This window comes from Scleropages formosus, chromosome 10 (assembly GCF_900964775.1).
Source record: "Scleropages formosus chromosome 10, fSclFor1.1, whole genome shotgun sequence".
In the NCBI taxonomy this organism is placed as follows: domain Eukaryota; kingdom Metazoa; phylum Chordata; class Actinopteri; order Osteoglossiformes; family Osteoglossidae; genus Scleropages; species Scleropages formosus.
The window spans coordinates 6,080,101-6,102,448 of record NC_041815.1 but is presented as its reverse complement, the minus strand read 5'-3'; the positions used below and the strand labels follow the sequence as shown (position 1 = coordinate 6,102,448).

General features: G+C 45.8%; 1 protein-coding gene across 6 annotated transcripts; it reads right to left on the bottom strand.

Moving 5' to 3' along the window:
* Positions 1–15,379: 15,379 nt before the first annotated feature.
* Positions 15,380–22,120, bottom strand: nek3 (NIMA related kinase 3). 6 transcript variants are annotated; one of them, XM_018763885.2, is made up of 13 exons: positions 21,764–22,120; positions 21,377–21,470; positions 21,190–21,287; positions 20,472–20,555; positions 20,131–20,198; positions 19,948–20,034; positions 19,599–19,653; positions 18,727–18,927; positions 18,132–18,261; positions 16,767–16,922; positions 16,549–16,686; positions 16,177–16,294; positions 15,380–15,998 (listed from the first exon to the last, which is right to left on the bottom strand). In XM_018763885.2, exons 1-13 carry the CDS (start codon positions 21,881–21,883, stop codon positions 15,932–15,934), a joined length of 1,416 nt encoding a protein of 471 aa, XP_018619401.2. In that variant the 5' UTR covers positions 21,884–22,120; the 3' UTR covers positions 15,380–15,931. The 6 variants fall into 6 exon arrangements, with proteins under 6 accessions (XP_018619401.2, XP_029111512.1, XP_029111510.1 ...); XM_029255679.1 differs by having other exon boundaries at positions 18,132–18,237; XM_029255677.1 differs by lacking the exon at positions 21,764–22,120 and having other exon boundaries at positions 21,377–21,684.
* Positions 22,121–22,348: the final 228 nt, after the last annotated feature.

Genomic DNA, 22,348 nt, shown 5'->3' with positions numbered 1-22,348 from the left:
AGGGGAGGTGGATTCTGACGCCTTCCTCAAAATCCTTAGCTTCCAGGATGGTGCTGAACCGTCTCACACTCACAGATCCACCCGACATCTGAAACCTATCCATTCCAACATTTTTTTCCATTTTTTCTCTGACCCTCTCATATACACTCTGAAGGAATCCCCTGAGCCTAAAACCTTAGTGTCATGTCTGAAAACCAAGAGCGCTTCCATTCCATTAAGAGCGCTCAGTTCTCTGGCCTTCTCTAAACAACCAAGTTGAACATAATCAGACGAATACAAACAAGCTGACAGCAAAGTTGCAACACATCACAAAATGTGATTTACGTTTCATGTGCCTTTCCCTGTCAGATCCGCTGCGGGATCCAAGCTGGGAAAAATGAATCATCGTTTCCTTAACTACTTGTCCAAGTCAGGGTCGTGGTGGTCCAGAGCCTCTCCTGGAAGCATATCGTGGGAGGCTAGTCAGGGTGCAGCCTGAATTGGATACCAGTCAATCCATCTCAGAGTAGCCACTATCTCTGTCTCTCTCTCTCATACACACACGCACATTTTCAGAACCGCTTGTCCCTTACGGGGTCACGGGGAACCGGAGCCTACCCGGCAACACAGGGCGTAAGGCCGGAGGGGGAGGGGACACACCCAGGACGGGACGCCAATCCATCGCAAGGCACCCCAAGCGGGACTCGAACCCCAGACCCACCGGAGAGCAGGACTGTGGTCCAACCCACTGCACCACCGCACCCCCCACACACACACACTGAATTAGATAGGAGATTCAGCTTAAATGCTTGTCTCTGGACTATGGGACCCATATACAGAGTTATGCAATATTTTTACAAATGTCATCATCACTTAATTTGTAGTAGAGTGAAGTGTGAGTGCGTGTGTGTGTGTGTGTGGGTGTGTGTGTGTAGGGAGGGTGCGGAAAAGTAATTCAAAATGAAAGAAGAGGATTGTGAACTCAGCGGGAGTCAAAAGTCGGTGTTTCCAAGGAAATGATACCCAGATGCCCCAGGCAAGTTGTTTCTCCAGTAAAATAAGGGGTGAATCAGATAAGACAGATTTTTAACGCAATGTGATTAGTAGCTACATTTGAGCACCGAATCGCTTACAGCCCGAAGAACACATGGGGGTAGAGGAATGGCAACGTTGCATGTGTTCTGGCACGTTACACATTCGCAAAGATTCTGATTCATGTCTTAACATGAGAAATAGGCAGGAGGGAACCCTCATGTTGACTGGCTGGATTGCGCTAAAGTGGTACAAGCAGTTATTGAGATTGGTTGGTTGGTTGGTTGGTTGGTTGGTTGGGATGTGCTAATGCTTGAAGACACATGGGCTGACAGCCAGGCCTCTGCTTGGTCGGAAGTGCAAGACCTCTGTGGGACCTGGGGCTTGTTCTCGTAAAAAGTGCTTTACTGCTGCAAGAAAACTTAATCAGCTTATGTCCAAGGTCTATATAAACAAGGGGCAGCGGTTAGAGAAGCTGCCTTCTGCTAGAAGGAGCCAGGTTCAAAGCCCATGCCCTGCTGCAATACCCTTGATCAAATCCTAATGTCTATAGTGTGTGAGTGACAGAGTGTGTGTGTTCCACTGGTGTATAGATGAGTGATCCAGTGTAAGAAGTGTATCTAGCAGTGTAAGTTACCTTGGTGAATAAGGTGTGTGGGCTGATAACACTACATAGAGTTCATTGGAAGCTGCTTTGGAGAAAAGTGTCTGCTGAATAAATAAATGCAAATCGCTACAGTAAATACTACCCTGCTATTAGAATAAGTAAATCACTCTTTGTAATTTAAAGGTGCGAGCTGATTTTGAGAAAATTGTAAGTTACGTGAAGAAACATGCTGAGGTGGTGTTGGTAAAAGAAAGAAGTTCACTGAATATGATCTTATAGGGAAGGAAGTTAAGCTGTTTGGTCTCAAGCCACGGAGATATACAGTACGATAGCTATGCTGGATGTTGTCCTCCGTGGCTTTGTGGTGAGGTCGGTTGGACTGGATCCTTGTGTACAGCCGTTGTAATACACAGACGGGGTGTAGCGTCTTGTCCTGTGTATCTCGAATGACTCAGTGTGTGACATTAAGTTGCATTACTAAGACTTTGCTAGTGAGCTGACACTTTTCCCCAAAGCCACCTTGACCGTTAGCAATTTGCACATCTCAATATTGTCTCGGGAGCATTTTAGTCCGATTGTTTCTCCCAAGTGTACCGCAGCAGGGCCGCTCCTGAGTTTGGAGCAGCCAATAATCAATGAATAAAAGAGCAAAAAACAGTGCAAATCTTTGCTCCTTGTGCCATTTGTTGCTACTGTATTTAAGCCACTCTTCTGCAAATACCCATCTGAATATGAAGACCGGCCAAAACTGTTACATTTTTTTTCTAAATCGTACTTACACAATGTTTTCCAATCCCAAGCAGGAAAATCGAACCCACAAAATGAGTGATTTCTCAAGGTGCAGTCGGCGTAACACCGCGTACCACACAACACGCTTGAGATGGGAGATTTTATATACGATAAAGTTGTACTCGGGAAACCACAAACGCAAGTCAGCAGGTCCTACAATCCATCCTGTTAATGCGAAACAATTTTCATGACCACGATGTTAGAAGCTTTTGCGAGCCTTGCAACAAAGGCCAGGAACCTGCGTGTGAATCCAGGGAGACGCGCTGATGTGATGAATGTGACCTCGGGTCACTTCTGTCCTCTCCTTCCAGTGCCCTCAGCATCAGCCCCGGCATGACCTCAGTACACTGTCACGCTTCAGCTAACACACACGTCTATGGAAGATCTGTAGTGTCCAAAAGCAGATGACTGTTGATGCCAGCACAGGGCGCATGTGTGTGTGTGTGTGTGTGGGGATAACTGAGTATCACACACTGTTAGCACTCAGGGTGGTGGTGAGGGACTCGGAGATGACACCTGAGGTTTGCCTCTTCAAGTCCGCTGAGGAGCATCGTTACAGTGCTCTTGGGAAAGGTACTTAAATGCTCCAATGACATATCCAGGCTTTTACTGTTGCTTTGGGCAAGAAGTGCAAAGTCAATAATTGTAATTTAGATTTATATATTTACTTTAAGGGGGCGCGGTGGCACAGTGGGTTGAACCGGGTCCTCCTCTCTGGGGTTCGAGTCCCGCTTGGGGTGCCTTGCAGCGGACTGGCGTCCCGTCCTGGGTGTGTCCCCTCCCCCTCCGGCCTTACGCCCTGTGTTGCCGCGTAGGCTCCGGTTCCCCGCGACCCCGTTTGGGAGAAGCGGTTCCGAAAATGTGTGTATGTGTGTATTTACTTTTATGCATTTAGCAGATGCTTTTCTCCAACGTGATGTAAAACGATTGCTATGTAGTATTTGGAGGCCACCTTTGTCCAAGGTGACTTACAATGTGAGTGTCACGCGAAACATAGGGAGCTGGCTGGCTGGGATGGCTGGACCCAAGTGCAGCGTCGTTCGTCTGAAGTCGAGGGATGAGGCAAGTTCTCGGTGTCGGGGACAGGCGAAGGGTCGGTCGATCGGCGAACAGGGTTGGAACGAGGATCCATGGACGTGGTCGGGAGACGAGGCAAAAAGTCAAAACCGGAGGACATGAACGGAGAACTGGTGACGCATAGGAGCGAGGACGGTTGTCTCTGACGAGATTCCGCAAGGTATGGGAGCTGAGAAGGGTCTTTTAAAGGGTGAGCAGTTAATCAGGTGCTGGAGAGGAGTCAAGTCTTGTCGGTTGAGTTGTGGGCGTGGATGTGACAGTGAGGTACGCTGCACTTCACTCCTTGCAATCGTTCAGCCCTCTATACAGCAGAACAATGTAACACACACACATGCGTCTACAATATGGGCAATTTTATTCTCCAGGTCCTCCAAAACACATCTTTGGGAGGAAACCCTCATAAACTCCACACAGCCCAAGGGGGATTGAACTGATGTCTGATTGCACAGCCCACGTACTATAAGACAGCAGAGTTATCACCAGTACCACCATGTGATTCTTGATTCTAACAATAGTCCAGCTCTTCCTGGAGGATCCCCAGGCATCCCTTGGTCAGCTGCGAGATATAATCCCTGAAACATGTCCTGATCTACCCTATAGTCTCCGATCATTGGGATAAGTCCTGTGTGGATCCAGCAGGAGACAACTAAGGAATATTCTTATTAAATGCCCAAAACACCTCAACTGACTTTTATCGATCTAGGGGGCACTGACTCCACTTTGAGGTTCTCCCTGATTCCTGAGCTCATTGTTTCGGAGAACAAGCCCAGCAATGCTTCAGGCAAAACCTGATTTCTCCTGATTGTATTTGCAATCTTGTTTTTTTGGTCATAATCCAAAGTTCATGACCATAGGTGTGGATGGGAATGTAGATTGAACAGTAGTCTTTGCCCAAAGGCTTTGTCTCCATGTCACTGTTAAAATTGTTCATGTGCCCATAGAACTGCTGATGCTTCACCAATCAGCCTTTTAATGTCCTGCTTCCCATCATGAAGAGCCCAAGAACTCCTCCACTAGGCTCTGTTGTTCCCTCTCACTCTGTCTCAGACGATGACTATGACCTCACACTTAGAATTGCTGACTTTCACCTCACTTATTTTACCTTTGACAGCAAACTGCTCGAGTACACACCTAAGGTTACAGTCACATGATGTCAAAAGGACAAGGTCATCATGTCAGCCGAGTCCTTTGGTTGAGCATCACTCAAGTCTTGGCTGTACCTTGATAGCTTGGCTGAACCTTGAGTCTGTCACCCATATGGAACGGATTCCACTTAACACCGAAAGCATGCAGGATCTCTCATACCACATCCTGAGAGACATAGTCATATGCTTTTTCCATGTCCACCAATCACCTGTAGACTAGATTAGTGTCCGCCCATGCCCCTTAGTGTACTCCCATGCCCCTTGAAACATCTGTGCTAAGGCTGAGCCTCTGGTCTGTGGCTCCAGGATCAGAATGAAACCCTCAATGATCCCCATAAATCTGAGGCTCACTATTAGGCAGAATCTCCTTTTCAGCACACTGGCATAAATTTTGCCAAAGAGGCTGAGGAGCATGATCCCAGAGCAGTTGATACACACCCTCTAGTGTTCTTTCTTAAATAGAGGGACCACCACCCTGGTTTCCCAATCCAAAGGCACCTTAACCACAGCAATACATAAGAAGAACATGAGCCACACAACCCCAACACTGTCCTCAGGTTCCTTCCACACCTTAGATGCAATACTCCACATTCCTAAAGCCAGGGGAAATTGCCAGAGTCCAGCCCATCTAGATCCATGCCCTTCCTGCTTGCAACTTGGCCAGCACTGCACCCAACCCTACACTTCACTCTGCAGTTGGTGGTTTCACAAGACAGCTCCATGTTGCTATTTCAGGCTGAGCCCAACCAGGTAATGTGTGTTGCCCTGCCACCAGGTACTTGCCAGCGAATACCACCCCCAGGCTCATAACCCTAATCTGAGCAGGCTTTTCTTCATGTCTTCATGGAAGTCTTCATGAACCATTCTTGTCTAGACGTTCCCCTTGCTCCTGTTCACCAATGGAGACCCTACCTGGCCCAAGGCTCCAGACAACATTGCTCTGAGGTTCAGAGACAGACAGGGCCCACCACCATTTTTGCACAAGAATGTTCATTATAAATCTGAATCATGTGCTTTCAGGCAGTTCGTAGCATTAGCCTCTTGTTAGTTACAGGGTGAGCCATTATGCATGTGCTGTATCCCTGACTTCCTGAACCTGAGAGACAACATGTTTCACAGTAGATGCTGTTCACATGCAAGATCAGCGGGATCAAAATGAAACCAGTGTTTGGGACGGATCCAGTAAATTCTTTTGAATTACCTCATTACGCATTTCTCGTTGCGTGAATACAGCACGCCTGTGATTGTGACAGACTGAATGAATGTATTCTTACAGAATCAGTTTCTGTTCCTACAATACACACACCATTTCTTGCAAGAACCAAACCTGCAGCTTTCCTGCTTTCCCTACTTGCTAAGATAGATTAAAAAAAAAAAAAAAAAATTCCACAGGAGATTATGAGAGGACGGGGTGCGGTGGCGCAGTGGGTTGGGCCACAGTCCTGCTCTCCAGTGGGTCTGGGGTTCGAGTCCCGCTTGGGGTGCCTTGCGACAGACTGGTGTCCTGTCCTGGGTGTGTCCCCTCCCCCTCTGGCCTTACGCCCTGTGTTGCCGGGTAGGCTCTGGTTCCCTGTGACCCCGTATGGGACAAGCAGTTCCGAAGGTGTGTGTGTGTGTGTGTTTATGAGAGGTATAATTACACTTTGGAGTGTGAAAATGCTGAAAGATCAGAACTCAGTATGTGCTCAAATCTGGTCTGCTTCAATTTGACCTAAAGTCAGTCTAAAACTACATAAATGTTAGCAGGTGGGTGGTGTGTTCCAGCAAAGAGATGTGAGTGCACACACACATTTTCCAAGAAACACCTTTGCATCAGCCCGCTGGTTAAGGTTATGTGCACTTGATGGAGGTTCAGCTGATTTAAAGCCAGCGAGTCTTTAAGTCTTCAGGAGTCTGGCCTCAACGGAAGCACTTTGCAGTAAGTTGCTGAAAGATACCTTAGAGAAGTGGGTGGCCGTGTGCATTGTTTGTGTGTGCGTGCTTGCAGAGTTTTCTGTTCTGCACCGTTGTGCTAACATTGCACTTTGAACCACTAACATTTTCACTCGAGGTGTCAACAGAGGTAGCCTGCACATGTCATCTGTTTCAGCACTGGGGAGTGAAAGGGGGAGAAGTCACACCCTCACAACGGCAGCAGTTGGAAATCTGCAAGTAGAAATCAGAAGTGAATTTGGCAGTTGTTACATTGGATTGGTTATTTTCTTTGCTGATTTTGATTTATCCGTTTAGCAGTCAACTTTTTCCAGAGCAACGTATTATGAATGTTCACTAGTATTTAGGTGACACATTATAGTGAAAGATAGACTGCTCTGAACACCAAAGCAATGCAACACACACAATGGTTCATTAATTTACCCTGAATGTGTGTGTGTGTCATTGGACTGTGGTGGGAAACCCATGAGAACATGCAAACTCCACACAAAGTGAGCTGGATCCAAACCGTTGATGAATGTGCAGCTCAGCTGCCATGAGGCACCAGTGCTTCCTGAAGTGCCACTATGATACGATCAATCCATCATTAACAACCACTTGTCCCAAGGGGGGTTACAGCAAGCCAGGGTCTTACTTGACAACACAGGGCACAAGGCTGGAGGGGGATGGGACACACCCAAGATAGGACGCCAGTCCGTTGCAAGGCACCCAAGCAGGATTTGAACCCAAGACTCACCAGACAGCAGACAACAGCTGAACCTGCCACACCACCATGCTCCCTCTACTATGATACCTGATACCTTTAACCACCATTAAATATGAGCACATACTGATGCCTTTAGGAACAAAAGGGGGTCAAGAAGAGCTACCTCCTCGCAGTGACCCCCGGGCAACATCGCTGACGGCTAAGCACTCTTCAAATTGATCAAACTGGTCTCACTACTACCATGCAAGCAACTTCACAAAAAAGAACTTTGCTGAGAAAAGCCTTCCAAGACTTTTCCCGGCCCAACAGCTCTACAACTTAACGTTGAACAACTGACACCTTCCAAACGTAGCATCATCAAGAAACTTGCTACTGAACACAGTACCAGCTGCAATCTTGCTTCAAGATACGCACACCAACTCCGATGATCAGGAGAAGATACCCGGCTTCAACCTAGTTAAAGCTATAGATGAAGAACATCATGGTATAGCCACACTAACAAAGTCAGATGTTCAAATTTCCGACACGACAACTTCATCAAGAAATAACAATATTCAATGGACAGCTGCGCATATCGATGGAGTCAAATTCATGAACATGTACAAACCACCGAAAGCGATTTTTAGATCTCTCCTAGTTTTCAGCCACCCAGCTATATATGCTGGCGACTTTAATTGTCAACACGTGAACTGGGGCTATCGCAATAATTCAGCCAACGGAGAAGAACTAGTCAGCTGGGCATCAAATGCCGACCTACAACATCTTTATGACAACAAGCAACCAACCAGATTTCACTCAGGAAGATGGAACAGTGGCACCAATCCAGACCTGGCTTTCGCTTCAAAATGTGACAACCCACAAACCATCAGCCCAACAAGAACAGTGTTGGGTATTTTCCCAAGATCACAACATAGACCATCTATAATACAACACCCTGCACTGATCACGCCCACACCAAGCTATCCAGTTAAATGTTGGAATCTGTGGAAATGATGCCAGCAGGAAAAGGTGTTAAGAAAGAAGCAGACAGTAAGTTTTGCAGAAGAACGAATAGAACATGGCACTAGGGACTTCCACTGAGCACAAAAAACACAGTTGAGGTGCAGGTTAATACTGTAGTCTGGTCGATTGTTGAAAAGGAAGAGCTATTAAGACATGTTGGTTTGTGAGGGAGATTACTGCAAATTTGGCTCCGGATCTCTAGCTGGGCTATTGTCAGTGCTGTGGGAAACCATTGAAGCTAGGTCCCCACACCCTACTCCCCACCCTCTCACACCCTGGTAAACATGGTTCAACAGCCCAGCCCAGCCACCACTGTCTGGATGGAGTTGCAATGAGAGGTGAGAAAACAGAACCAGTGTAGCGTTCATGATGAGGTGTTTGTACTAATTGTAATTTTGTAGATTTGTAATTTACGCCTTATGTTTTCTTTCTTTATGTCCTTGTAATTTATGTCTTTGGCTGCTGGGAGGATTCACAGAGTAAGAATTTCATTGTATAACAGACTGTTTACTGTACATATGACAATAAACTCTTGAATCTTGAATCTTAGGTAGTGCAGAGCTGGACTTCAAGAAGGCCCCCAGCAAAGGGGTGTTCTGTCACGGTGCACTGGTTAATTATAGTACCACAGGGAAGCGAAAGGATCCTAAGCATTTGGAAACAGCCCAACATGTGTTTTATTCTGTATGGAGCTCCTGGGCTACAGCTTCACATGTGGGTTGGAATTTGGCTCAGCCTGTATGGAGTTTGCATGTTCGTCCCATGTTCCAGTGGAATTCTTCTGGGTGCTCTGGTTTATTCCCACACCCCAGAAAATGTGCTTCAAGTGAATTGGTGACTCTAAATTGCCCTTTGTGTGTGTGTGTTTGTGAGTGAATAGGTGTGTGTGATTGCCCTGTGACGTGTTGGCATTACGTGCAGGTTGTACCTTAGCTCAGACGCCGTGCTTCCGGAACAGGCTTCGGTCCCCTAAACCCTTACATGGGACAAGCGATTTTTGACAATGAATGGATTCATTCAAAGACAGCATATATTCTGGAAATGCATTTTATGAGAGACGTTTCATCTGTACGGGATCCCTTTGCAGTAATAAAGTTGTATAATAATGTAAATGTAACGCACACATTGTATTTTCTATTTGATGTAGGTCGCTTTGGAGAAAAGCATCTGTTAAATGAATAAACGTAAATGTAAATGTAAATGTAATAAAGGAACTAGAGCACTACCGCATCTATTGTTAATTCTCCTGGCAGTGGGACATGGTGAAGATGAAGGCTCTGTCCTATTCGGCCCTGGAGAAAAACCCAACAAACAAACATTAATACCAAGAAGCAAATTGAATCATTTAACGCGAGAAATTTATGAGCAGATACTACGAGGGCAGCAAAAAACGGAGTTGCTCCTCAAAATAAGGCAATGGTAATGTCTGAAGGGCCCAGACATTACGACTTAAGCCTGTAAACCAAGTGCAGGCTCTGCTGGAAGCCCCCATGCGTTTTTGCGTGTGTTTTGGCAGAGCTCGAGATGCCCGGGGTGGAAACGAATAATGCTAATATCACATGACTCAAGGCTACATTCAAACCCTTTGCCTTTTCAGTCAGTGAAGACAATGAGGCGTCTGCCGAATGTGCGTCACGCACGTCGTGTCACAGATGTCACGAGGGGCCGCAGCAGCGTGGCGAACAGAGAAGAAACTCTTGATCGCTCGCATCCATCCAGGATCTACGGAGCTGGTCGACAAGGAAGTCCTTTCTGTTTGGAGGACGAAAGTGTAACGCCCTCGTTGCCAATGCGGTCGGGGAGTGACACTCGCACTGTGATGTCTTTCTGAAGCACAAGTCGTTTTAACTTCCTCCACATTTCAGAAAGAGCCTTTTACAGTTATGAGAATCCAGGATGTTTTAGAGGTTACAGAGGAAACGATGGTTTCTTTTTTAAGGCGCAAAAAAACAAAAGATCTGCTCAGGTTCGAGTTCACTGGGGCATCACAGAAGAATGAAACTTTACTGTCCAGCAAGCATTTGAACAGCTGTAACAAAATGAGAAATATGCATTCAGACACCAATATCTGTGCATTATATCACATTTTGGTGAATTTCAGTAACTAAGCTGATTGTGTAGTGGTTAGAGCTGCTGCCTTTGGTCCCACAGGTCAGTGGTTTAATTCCCTCCTTCAGCTATAGTACATGTAGATACTTTCCGTAAAACTACCTTGCTGTATGACTCCATAAAGGGTTAAAGAAGCTTAATGTTACAAGTAGCTTTGGGAGGGGGGGGGAGAAAAAGTGTTAAATATAAATGCAACAAGAGTGTTTTTAGAGAAAAATTCAATGATATGTATTTTCAAATTAATTTTTATCTCAAAAACAAAGTTTTATAACATAAATGCTCTGCTTTTCAAAACAATGTCTGTAGCTTGTTTCAGGTTAAGAAACAAATTAGCACAGATATCATTTACACACACTGTCCAAAGCTTCTTGCCCCGAGTGGGGTCGCGGTGAACTGGAGCGTAACCTGGAAACACAGGAAGCAAAGGCTGGAGGGGGGGAGGGGACACACCCAGGACAGGACACCAGTCCATCACAAGGCACTCCAAGCAGGACTCGAACCTACCGGAGAGCAGGATGCAGCCAAACCCGCTGCACCACCACAACCCCTAGACATCATTTCTGCATGTTTTATGAGGCTCACACATGTGTGGTTTGGTAAACTGCATTAGCAGGCTTGTAAGCCAGAAGGTCGTCAGGTGGGCGCCGTCAGCGGGCGACTTCCTGACGGCACCCGGGCCTGAGAGAGACAGCTGGGGGCAGACGGTGAAGATATGTAGGAAGAGACAGTGAGGCTAGGAAATGGCATCTGGGGTTATAGACAAAGAAACACCCAGACAGTTAATGTGACACGGCGGGGGTGGGGGGAGCAAAAGAAGCAAGATTGCAGCCCTGAAAAACACCACTGGGGACCAAAAAAGAACCACACACACACACACACACACACACACACACAGAGGGAAGACAAGGAGTAGGAACGATCTGTACCCCGATGACTATAAACCTCTGTATGTTCTTTCCCCCACCTCCTCACCTCTCTGCTTCAGGGTGTGATTGACCTCTACCGCAGCACCAGCGGCCGCAGTTACCGTCGCATGGTGATGTATGCGCAGAAATCATATTGACACTTCAGTCCAACTGCAAGTGACTTGCACAGTTCGGCACAGTCACGCAAGGCACAATCCTTGCCGACCGAGTTCACCACTTCCTATCTCAGGCCAATGGTGCAGTGGTGGGGCGACGGTGAATCGAAAACAAACGAACGAAAAGATACATTAAGGACTGCTGACCACAGCAAACTACGGACTGTGTGAAAACCTTGTTATGCAGTCCTACCAAACACAGTACCCGGCTGGGCCCGTGCTGGAGGGCACCTGGGGTGTGTCTTGCCCCCCTAGATTCGTGCTTTTCCTCCAAGTGCAGTATTTCATAATCTGATTACCTACAGGTACACTCCCCCATGACATGTCACTGTCACCCCCAGTCAAAGCAGTGTGAACCCAGGGTTGGTAAACGGTACAATGTGTTCCTGATCCTCAATCTCTTACTCCATCATTTGCGTTAGTCAATGTTGTGCAAGACTGGTTTGCACTGGAGTCCTTTTACTCTGCTTTTGCCTCATCTTATAATTAGTTGGTTCCCTCTTTTTCTTTTTATGGTGAGTTTCTGCAGATTTACAGCACCGCTAGTTATAAAAGGAAAAATTGCGTTTAAAATATTGAACCGCTCAGGCACGTCAGCTGTTGAACTCATCCACCATTTAACTGCATGCTGACATCAACATTGATCGTGTCTGATTGTGCAAATGAGGAGTCATGTAAAAATGCGTTACAGGCCTACTGGGGCATCTAAATTGCCCGTAGTGTGTATAGACAGGTGAATGACTGTATGGAGTGTATCCAACACTGCAACCACTGTATAAATATTAACTCAGGTTAATAACTACACTACTTTTATCTGACACTTTTCTCCAAACCAACTTACAATTATTTACCCATTTATACAGCTGGGGAATTTTACTTGAGCAATTGAGGGTAAGCACCTTGCTTGAGGGTACTGCAGCCAGAGGTGGGATCCAAACCTGCAACCTTCAGGTCCAAAGGCAGCAACTGTAACTACTAGGGTACCAGCCGTTCCATCATGTGTTTGTTTTAAAAAAACATCAGCTGAACTTAAAAATGGACTTCTTTGTATGGCACAGCAACAGCCCTACAAACTCCCCAGTTCGCTTGTCCCCCTCCCAGCCCCAGGGTCGAGCCGTATCGCACACAGCTGGGTTGACCTTTCAGGAACCTGCTTGTTTTTTTTCGGAGCGCTATCACCAGACAGCTCTGCCATTGCTGTTTGTTATAACCGTCATTGTCTCCGGTTCTCACAAGACGATGGCCTTGTGCCGAGGTGTGACAGGAAACACGAGGAGGCAGGACCCTCAGAGTCGGCGGGGGGCGGTTTCAGTGGTCCTTCAAGATAAGGTCCCAACCACATGCTCACACTTCCCCCCTCATCTCTGCCGGGGGCTGTTATCTGGAATCCCCCCCCGACCAGCTCCACACTGTGCACAAACAATAAGGAGCATCTCAGGGCCTCTCGCTCCCTGCACCCACCGCCCACCCTCACGCCGAGCCGGTATCTGCACACTCAGTGGTGTTATGCTCACAACTCTTCGCAGCACCCGCATCCTGGTGTGACTCCACTTATTGTCTCTGCGGACGGGTGGTGGGGGGGGGGGGGTCCTGCCCTTGCCCTTGCCTCTAACCTTGCTGGGAGACAGTGGCGTCAACATGCTCTTCCCGCCCCAGCCTGAGATGGAGTCAATGCCAAAACGGGCACGTCTTAAAATTCACCGCGGCACAGGTTACAATGAGACGGCGTTCATCACCATTCATGAGGCTGAGTGGATTTCACCCTTCGGAGTGACCACACCCTGTGTGTAACAGGCCTCCAGAAACGATGAGATGAAAAGAGAACTGGTTGCACTGCTCCAGCAGAGACTGTGCGATTCCCTGTCAGTCAGGAAACATAAATTGAAGCGGCTTCCTTTCTTGTGAGAAACATTACAGCAATAGGAATGGCGCCGCTCGTTTTAGTGCGCCTACATTTAAGGGACGCTTTTCTCCGAAACTACTCAACCGTTTTCCCATTTATACAGCTGGGTAATTTTTACTGGAGCTATTTTAGGGTAAGTACCTTGCTCAAGGGTACTACAGCCAGAGGTGGGATTCGAACCGGCGACCTTCAGATCAGGTGCCCCCTGTTTCTTGAGCACCAATATAGAAGAATCATTTGATTCATCACATTGAATTGAGTTTCTTGTAATGTGGTATTTGAACAGGTCAACGTGCCATTTAAGAAAACATGGAGAAATCCTCTGCAGTGATTTATTTGTAAAGCTCTCGCTCTAGGTGTGTCCGCAGTGCTGTTAGGAGAGCCGATGAATAAAAATAAAATATGCTTTTTGTACCCTCTAGTGGTAAGTGTTCACTAAACTCCAAGGGCAAGAAAAGAAGCACGGTATTAACCTCCACCGGAGTGAGGTCTTCTTCCCGTGTCAGTTCAAGATAAATACCTTGCTTAAGGTGGGAGGACCACCTGCTTCCAAGTCAGGAACACCATGCACTGTGCCACCTGCTGCCACTCCTCTGTTACCTTGTTCAAAAATGTACTACATGTACTTAAAGAAATGAAAAAGAGGCTACTTCATACACACACACACCCTGTCTGAAACAGCTTGTCCCATGTGGGGTCGGGGGAGCTGAAGCCTAACCCAGCAACACAGGGCATAAGGCTGAAGGGGGAGGGGACACACCCAGGACAGGATGCCAGCCTGTCGCAAGGCACCCCAAGAGGAACTCGAACCCCAGACCCACTGGAGAGCAGGACCCAGTCAAACCTGCTGTACCACCGTGCCACCACACCCCCCTCCCCTTTCAGACGTACAATGCTGCTTCAAAGTTTATTAACCTCTTCTGTCCCTTAGTTCCACCACAGAATGGTTATTGAATTTATCAGCAGTTTTTGTCATCTGATATAATAGGTGTGTAATGAACAATTTCATACATTGAGAAGAAATCATGCATGTCATAGAGAAACTGTAGCAGGGCAGGTGCAAAAATAAGTGAAGAAAGCAAGTAGGTACAATCAGGTGTGTAAATCATAATCATTTATTCATTCTGTAAGTTTATCAATATTTTATGCAAGAATAATGGCCATCCCTATAGGGTTCACATACTTTCAAAGAGCACTTTAGGTTAGAACATCAGGAGAGCCAAGCAGAACGAGATACCGTTACAAATTTAATATACGAATGCCATAATAATGCCCGGCTCCTTTTAACATTTACTCAGCAAATTCAGTAATCTGCACAATATGCATTTTTAAAATGTATCTAAAATACACATATATCAATTTCCTTATAAAAACAGATTAACTCACTTGAAGAATCACCTTCACACCATTTTTTTTTTCAAAAAATTGTTCAGCTTTATTGTTGGCCTAAAAAAAATGTGTTTTTTTCCCCCAACTGTACTGAACAACTCCAAACGCCAAAAACAAAAGAAACTCATTTCACAAACAAAATATTTGGTTAGAATTTTATATTGACCTGAGGGAGAGAAAAACAAAAACATCCACTTCTTCCAATAAACAGCCCATTTTTTTAAACATATTAACAAATAATATTAGCCATTTGTTTATTAGTTAGTAATATTATTTAACACATTAACTAAGACCCTAAAAACTGGAAACATGTTTAGTTTCACTGTGTGCGGTTTCACTAAAAGGTTTCCAAAACAGCACCACCTGTTTGTCCCCCCCCCCCCCAATTTTTGTTTTTCCACAACAAGCAACGCACAGTTTTTTACTAATTTATACAGCTGGAGTACTGGAGCAGTTGGGTACCGTTCCCAGAGGTACTGCAGCAGGAGGTAGAAATCCACCTTGAAGCCTTCACCCTTTCATTGCAAGATGGAAGCTCTAACCACTGCGCCACCTGCTGTCCCTTAAGGCACAAAAGGGCTAAAATTTTTTAAAACGTGTTTCACACAGATATGGGGGGGGAAAAAAAAAAAAAAAAAAAAGTGTTATATCCATACTTTAGTGTTCAATCCAAACGTGCAAGTTCATATCAATGATACACACAAAGTTTCTGAGGTATGCAAACCTGCAATATGAAAAATATTCCAAAATAATTTTTTAGAAAATCAGACATAAAAACATAAGTTAACAGTGTGGAAGTTTGAAAGGACACAGATGGTGTGCATGATTTATCTCAGTTTTTAAAAGTTTCTGCACATGGGCGGCGCTGCTCGTTACACTGTTTTCACCACATTATTCTTCACGGTAAAAGCAACTCTAGCGCTCTCACAATGGAGCTAAGAGGAATGGAAAAAAAAGTGTGGAAACACTCTTGAATGAGGTCGAAACGGTTAAAAAGAGCACGTTAAAGTGTACAGCCGTAGCTACAGCATAACCCAAAGGTAGTGTGTTTAAATCGACATACATAGGAGCCCCCAGGAGTGGAACCCTTATGGGTCTCCCACACTTCCTACTCCTTAGTTTAGCCATCAGACAACGCAAAGTCATAAATAAATGTTTGAGGAAGTGCCGTTACTGGTCACTAGAGCGAGAGAGTAATTTTTTCCAATTCGCCTATCAGGTCACAGGGAGAATCCTCTTCAAAATCCCTGCAGAAAGACAGCGTGTCAAAATACTGCCAAACTTTTAGTACGCAAGAAATACTCACACTGCCAAACAGTACCAAACACACGTTTTGTAAGGTAAAATATGTTAAAATAGGACTATTTCAGGCTGTTAACCAAGAAACTGACATGGAGGGTGTGTGTGGGAGAAAGGTGCACATACGTGTCCTCATCGTCAGATCGCGGCTCCAGCCGCTGGCTGTCCAAGAGGTCCTCAGCAAGCCCATCTGTGTCATCCCACCCGGCTTGGGACAGTGGGCCCACCAAGGGATTTCCACCAGCTGAGGGCGCAGCGGTTTGAAGTCGTATTTAGTTCACATTTTGAAAACACAGGATACCACAGTAAAATTAACTTATGTATCATTTCTGCCACAAGGAAGCCACATGGCACCAGCAGGTAAGAAAGTGGTTAAGAACATGGACTAATATGAATGAGGACTTCAGCTGCACCTGGTCACTTACACACACACACACACACACACACACACACACACACACACACACACACACACACACACACACACCTGTGACTCACCTTCCCTGTGGACAGTGTAGGTCTCAAAGGCCAGACTGACCGGGGCCTTCTCCAGCAGGCTCAGGAGTCTCTCTGGGGGCCTCTTGTCCCATTGGCGCCGGGGACCCGTGGTCCCAGGGTCCTCAGGGGTCGACTGCGCTGGAGAGATACGATCGTGTTACATCGTTCCCTTTGGCACTATGCAGAAACACACGTGGACAGAGTGGTTCGATCCATACTTGAGCTGCGCTCCTGGCTGACCACGGAGGAACCGAACGTGGAACTCGTGAGGTCAGCGTTCCTCAGTATCTCCAACACAGACTCAGACGGCCTTTCAACCCACTTTCTCCGAGGACATTTCCTCTCCTCCTTGTCCATCGGTTCAGCACAGCTTCCTAAAATAGACAAAAATCTACATATACAGGTGGTCCCCTGTAACGACGGGGTTACGTTCCCCAAAACCCATCATAAGTCAAAAATATTGGACGTAGAAAATGCATTTAATGCACCTAATACACACCTCTGCGTAACAGACTGGGAGATGCAGATCACTGCCGCTGCCCAGCATCACTAGAGAGTATTGCTCTGCATATCGCTTGCCCAGGCAAAAAAAAACATCTAAACTCAAAGTATGGTTTCTACTGAATGTCTTTCGCCAGCTCACCATTCTAAAGTTAAAAAAAAAAAAAAAAAAAAAAAAAAAAAAAAATCGCAAGTCGAACCATTGTAAATCGGGAAGCACCTGTAAGGGCTCCATGTGGCCATTCATTGACATGCATGACACCCCCCAGTGGTATAAATACCACACAGAACCTTCTTACTCATTATTCTTATGAGAAGTTGTACCACCACAAAAGTGAGTATCTTAAAGCACTGAACACAGACAGCAAAATCATGAATTCTGAGCATTTAACCAGCAAAAGTCTCATCGCTTCCAGTCTTAAAATCAACAAACACATTGATAAAATGGTAGACAGGCACGTGAGCTTAAAAATGCAACCGGTCTATTTGTAACTCATTTTCTTTGCACTTCCAACGTATCTCCACTGAAATAAACTTTGCAAGACCTTTCAATTTAAATTTCTTATTAATTTCAAGCTATAATGAAATCAAAACTAATTTAACATGGCTTAAAAGAAAAATACGTTGTCTCCGCAAACTTTAGTTCAGTCCTGACTGTTGGCTGATTCTTCCCATAGACAAGAGCAACATTCATCACCTTGTTACTGATCATCAACGGTGAGGAACACCAGACATGAGCTGTAGACACAGTGGCTCTACCCTACTTATTGTTTGGGAGGCCTTTACTGACACCTATGGGCTGAGCATGGAAAAACAGGTAGCATTCAATCCACTAGAAGCAGAAATTTTACAGATATTTAAAATAAATGTATAAATAAATAAATGTAAATTTGTCTGTCATCAAAAAATTCATAATGCAAACCTCCATAAAATAATGGTCAAGTACGGTTTCAAAATACGTGACTTTTTGAGCCAATCAATAAAAAAAAAAAAAAAAAAAGTGAAAATGACTCCCTGAGGCCTCATCCAAAAGCAGATGAATCTAACAAGTGTGGGTGATGAGAGATGAGGACAAACCTCACCTGCCAGTGAACGTGAGCTTTCCAGCAGGCTCTTCTGACCCAGGTAAGTTGCCACTTTCACCCCTTCCTTTTTCTTCCACTTGCCAGCCTGCCCTCCCTCCAGCACCTGGGGGTCCACAGCCAAGCGGCCCTTTAGAGATCATCACAGGGTTTGAGTCTGTGGGGCTACCAAAAGCTGGGGGCAGCTGGTGCCATACTGGATAAAGCTGTTGTCTTTGAACCAAAGGTTGCAGGTTTAAATCCTAGGTACCTATCCTAAAATTGCTTCTGTAAAAAGTACCCAGCTGTAAAAATTGGTAAATCATTGGCAGTAGCTTAACACTATGTCACTTTGATAAAGAGCATCCGCTAAATGAATCAATGTCTCAAAACGTTACTAAATAAATGTCTCTTACTAGGGCTTACAGCAGAGCAGATCTCCCATTTGGACACGACAGCAAAGTCCCCCTTCACAACTACTACCACATTTATAAAAAAAGGGAAACACTGTGAGAACCAGGTGTTTCAAACACTTTTGTGTTTGCCTGGGACACTGGGGACGTTGGAAAGACACTAAGAACAACAAATGGGGGGGGGGGGGGTCCCGAAGCCTCACCTGTGGGGGCAAGTGTTTCCGCAGGAGCCGTGAAATACGGTGCGAGGTGAGGATGGTGTTGAGAGATGGCCGGTCACGCGGGTTTGTCTTGAACATGTGCTTGATGAGATGGTGCAGCTCGTAGGGCAGGTGACTAGGCAATGGAGGGTAGGCCCCGCGGCACACCTTGAGAATCAGGCTCTTCCAGCTCGCTGCCTGGAACTGGGAGGAAGAGGAGGATCACTCCGAAAAACTCATACATGATTACAATACAATACTTATTCGAGCACAGTTTACCCATTGACAAAAGTTCCACAACTTGGGAAGGCAATTGATACCAGAAGTCTGTCTGGAGTGACAAATTAATTGAATTAAAGTCACAGCCAAAAAAAACTACACATTAAATGTGTTCATCCATGCACAGGTGAGGTTCTGTGAACCCGTAAAATTCTCGAATAAATATATAATTAAAAAAATATTTTAAGACATCAGTCCATCTGTACAATATCAATAGCTGCTTGTCCAGTTCAGGTTTGCAGAGGTCCAGAGGCTACCCCAGAAAACATAGGATGTGAGGCAGAATACACCCTGGACCTGATGCCAGTCACTAGCAGCATAACGCTTTTATTAAGTTAAAACATCATTAAAACTCATTTAAAATAACTGAAAAAAATCTGTAGGTCCCCATTTAATTCCGATGGCTGAGCAATTCACCCCATCACTTGTGAACACCAGAGCTGTAAACAGCGTAGAGGCCAGTTAAATCACGGTGGCCCCGCTGTCCTGTTTGGATGCGTTTTACCGCCACCTAAAGGCTGCATGTGGAAACGCAGGTGGCTTTCTAGCCACAAACAACAAAATTTGTAAAGCCAAGGCAATGGAGGGAGAGTTACCGGGTGACGAAGGGTGCAGAGCTCGTAAAGGACACAGCCCAGGGACCACACATCACTGTAAGACACACAGGGGTCAGTCACCTGGAACACGGACAACATCTCATCATCAATGCATCATAACATAATTCGAACCGTGCCATAATGCCACCATAATAGCTTTTTTTGGGTTTCTACAGACATAGTACCTTAGTCTGAATTGAGAGCAGTTTCACAATATTTTACTTTGCTTACTTACAAAATGCCTGGGAGGATCAAAGACCAATATATTTTAATTTAACTAAGCAGTGCACTGCAGTTAATAAGCAGTCAGCTAATCAGATATCTATACATCAGTAAATCAACTGCTTACCTCTTATTATTATAAGGTTTACTGTCCCAGATCTCTGGTGACACATAGTAAGGTGTTCCCACATACGTGTAAGCATAGGCCTCCGAACTAAAAAACAGATGCAAGGTGACAAGAGCGTTAAATCTAAAACTTTTCAACAGCTTGGTCCTCTAAATACGGAACAACTCCCAGGATCCTCCATACCTTTTAAGAACACAAGCAGACCCAAAGTCCCCCAGCTTAACCGCTCCATTACTGGCAAGGAATATGTTCTAAGCAGACAGTGGGAGGAAAAACAATCAAGTTTATCTAAGTCCAAAAGGCCAGACATGAAATTCAGACAAGGGCACCGGCTTATCATGTTAGACAGTACATTTGATTTCTGAATAAACACATTTCATGCAGCAGTAAGTTATTCTGCAGAAGTACAACTAGAAATAGATCCTGGACAGTGGGAGCAGAACAAAGTGACAGCGAGGCTTTTCTGGATCTTGAACCTATGGATTCCTGGCATCAAGCCCGCCTCCTCCGCCACCTGCACTCACCTTGGACTTCAGGTCCCTGTGGAGAACCCGCTGGTCATGGATGTACTTTGTCCCTAAACACATCTGGCCAAACCAGTTCAGGATCTGGAAAAAAAAGACAGGACCACAAAGAACAAGACAAGTGACTAGGATGAGACACTCCTACTCTGGAATATCTTCTAGCCCATCATGACAATTCCATAACTCTGGAACATATTCTGGCCCATCACGATACTCGTACCCGGGGACAAATGTGTTTCTGCTGTTGCACCAGTGAACAATGGATGTGAAACAGCCACTCCACTATACAAAGTGAATCCAGTGGTATAGAAAGCAATTTATGGACAGCTACTCTGCACGTGCTGCCATTTATTTGTTCTCGATCTCAAATCGGGGCAGCAGTAGCATAGTTTACGCCTGTAAATTTGTACTCTGAGGGTTCCGGGTTCAAATCCCCATTGCTGCTTCAACACCCTTGATCAGTACACAACACAGTAAGATCACCCTGTTGTGCGTACGTGTTGATCTCTCGAAATTCAATCATCAGACACTGCAAGGAAGTTGCACTATTGGATGAATGAAGGAAACGTTATTAATCCCAGAGGGAAATTCCATTCAGCTGCAGCAACATACAACAGAAAATATTAATGCGATGTGTATATACGTACAGACACGAGCATACATATGGTGACAAAACAGAGAAAAATCATGCCTAAATTATGGAAATAAATAATCTCACCACATCCTGTGTGAACAGGGCATTTCTCTGTCCCTTGATCCTCTGCAGAATATCCCCACCAGCGCAGTACTCCATGACAATGTACAGATGCTCATCAGCTGGCGGGGAAAAACACATGTCAGTCAGCGGTGTGTTACGCCCTTCTTCTCAAAGGCATCATGGCATCTGTCAGACATTGAAATCCAACCTTCAAAGGAGTCCCTGAAGGCCACGATGTTGGGGTGGTTCATGGTGGACAGGAGCGCAGCTTCTCTGTGGGAGGAATCCGCTCCACGGCGGCTCTGAAACGGTCCGCGTGCAATAAACACGCCAGACACACCAGACACAGTAAAGATACTAAACACAGCGGACACTGACCATTCTGAACACACAGCGATCAGACTAAACACACTGGACAGAGTGATCACACTGAACACAGTGGTCAAAATGAATAACATAGTAAATGTGATGGACACACAGAATGTAACAATCCCAGTGTGCATAGTGACAGTTAGTGGCTCTCTCTCTCACACACACACACACACACACACACACACACACAGGCTCTGCATGTATAAGAGCCATTGGGGTTCACCTTTGTCACACGGATCTCCTTCAACACGAACTGTTCTTGACTGTTGGCAGGGCGGACCAGAAGGGCCCGGCCGAAGGAGCCCTCCCCGATCACCCTCACCACTCTGTACCCATCCATCATGGCTGCGCTCCTCACAATCACATTCCCAACACAGTCACTGTGTGTCTCTCCTCGCCCGCCACACACACAGCAACACTCTCTTTTTCACTGTGGCGTAAAGGGCCACAGCACAAAGGCACAACACTCGTATAAAGGTGTAACACTGACGTCGCCCACGGAACACGCTTCCAGAACGAACAAGCAGGCAGTGGACGTAGGGACACACAAAAGCGCAGGCACGCGTGGAACTCCAGCTTGTCTCCGCCTTCTTTGTGACGTTGGTGCTGGCGGTCCGCGGATTGGTCAGCTAACGTATTCGCCTCCGCCTTTATGATGACGCAATAACGCTCGGCTCCTTGACTGGTTGGCCAGTGACGACGTGACGAAGAAAAAGTAGAAGGAACTCGTATTTGGCTCCTCCTCCTCCTTCGTGACGTAGTGCTGGAGGCTTCACCTGGTTGGTTTGTAAACGGTGATTCCGAATAG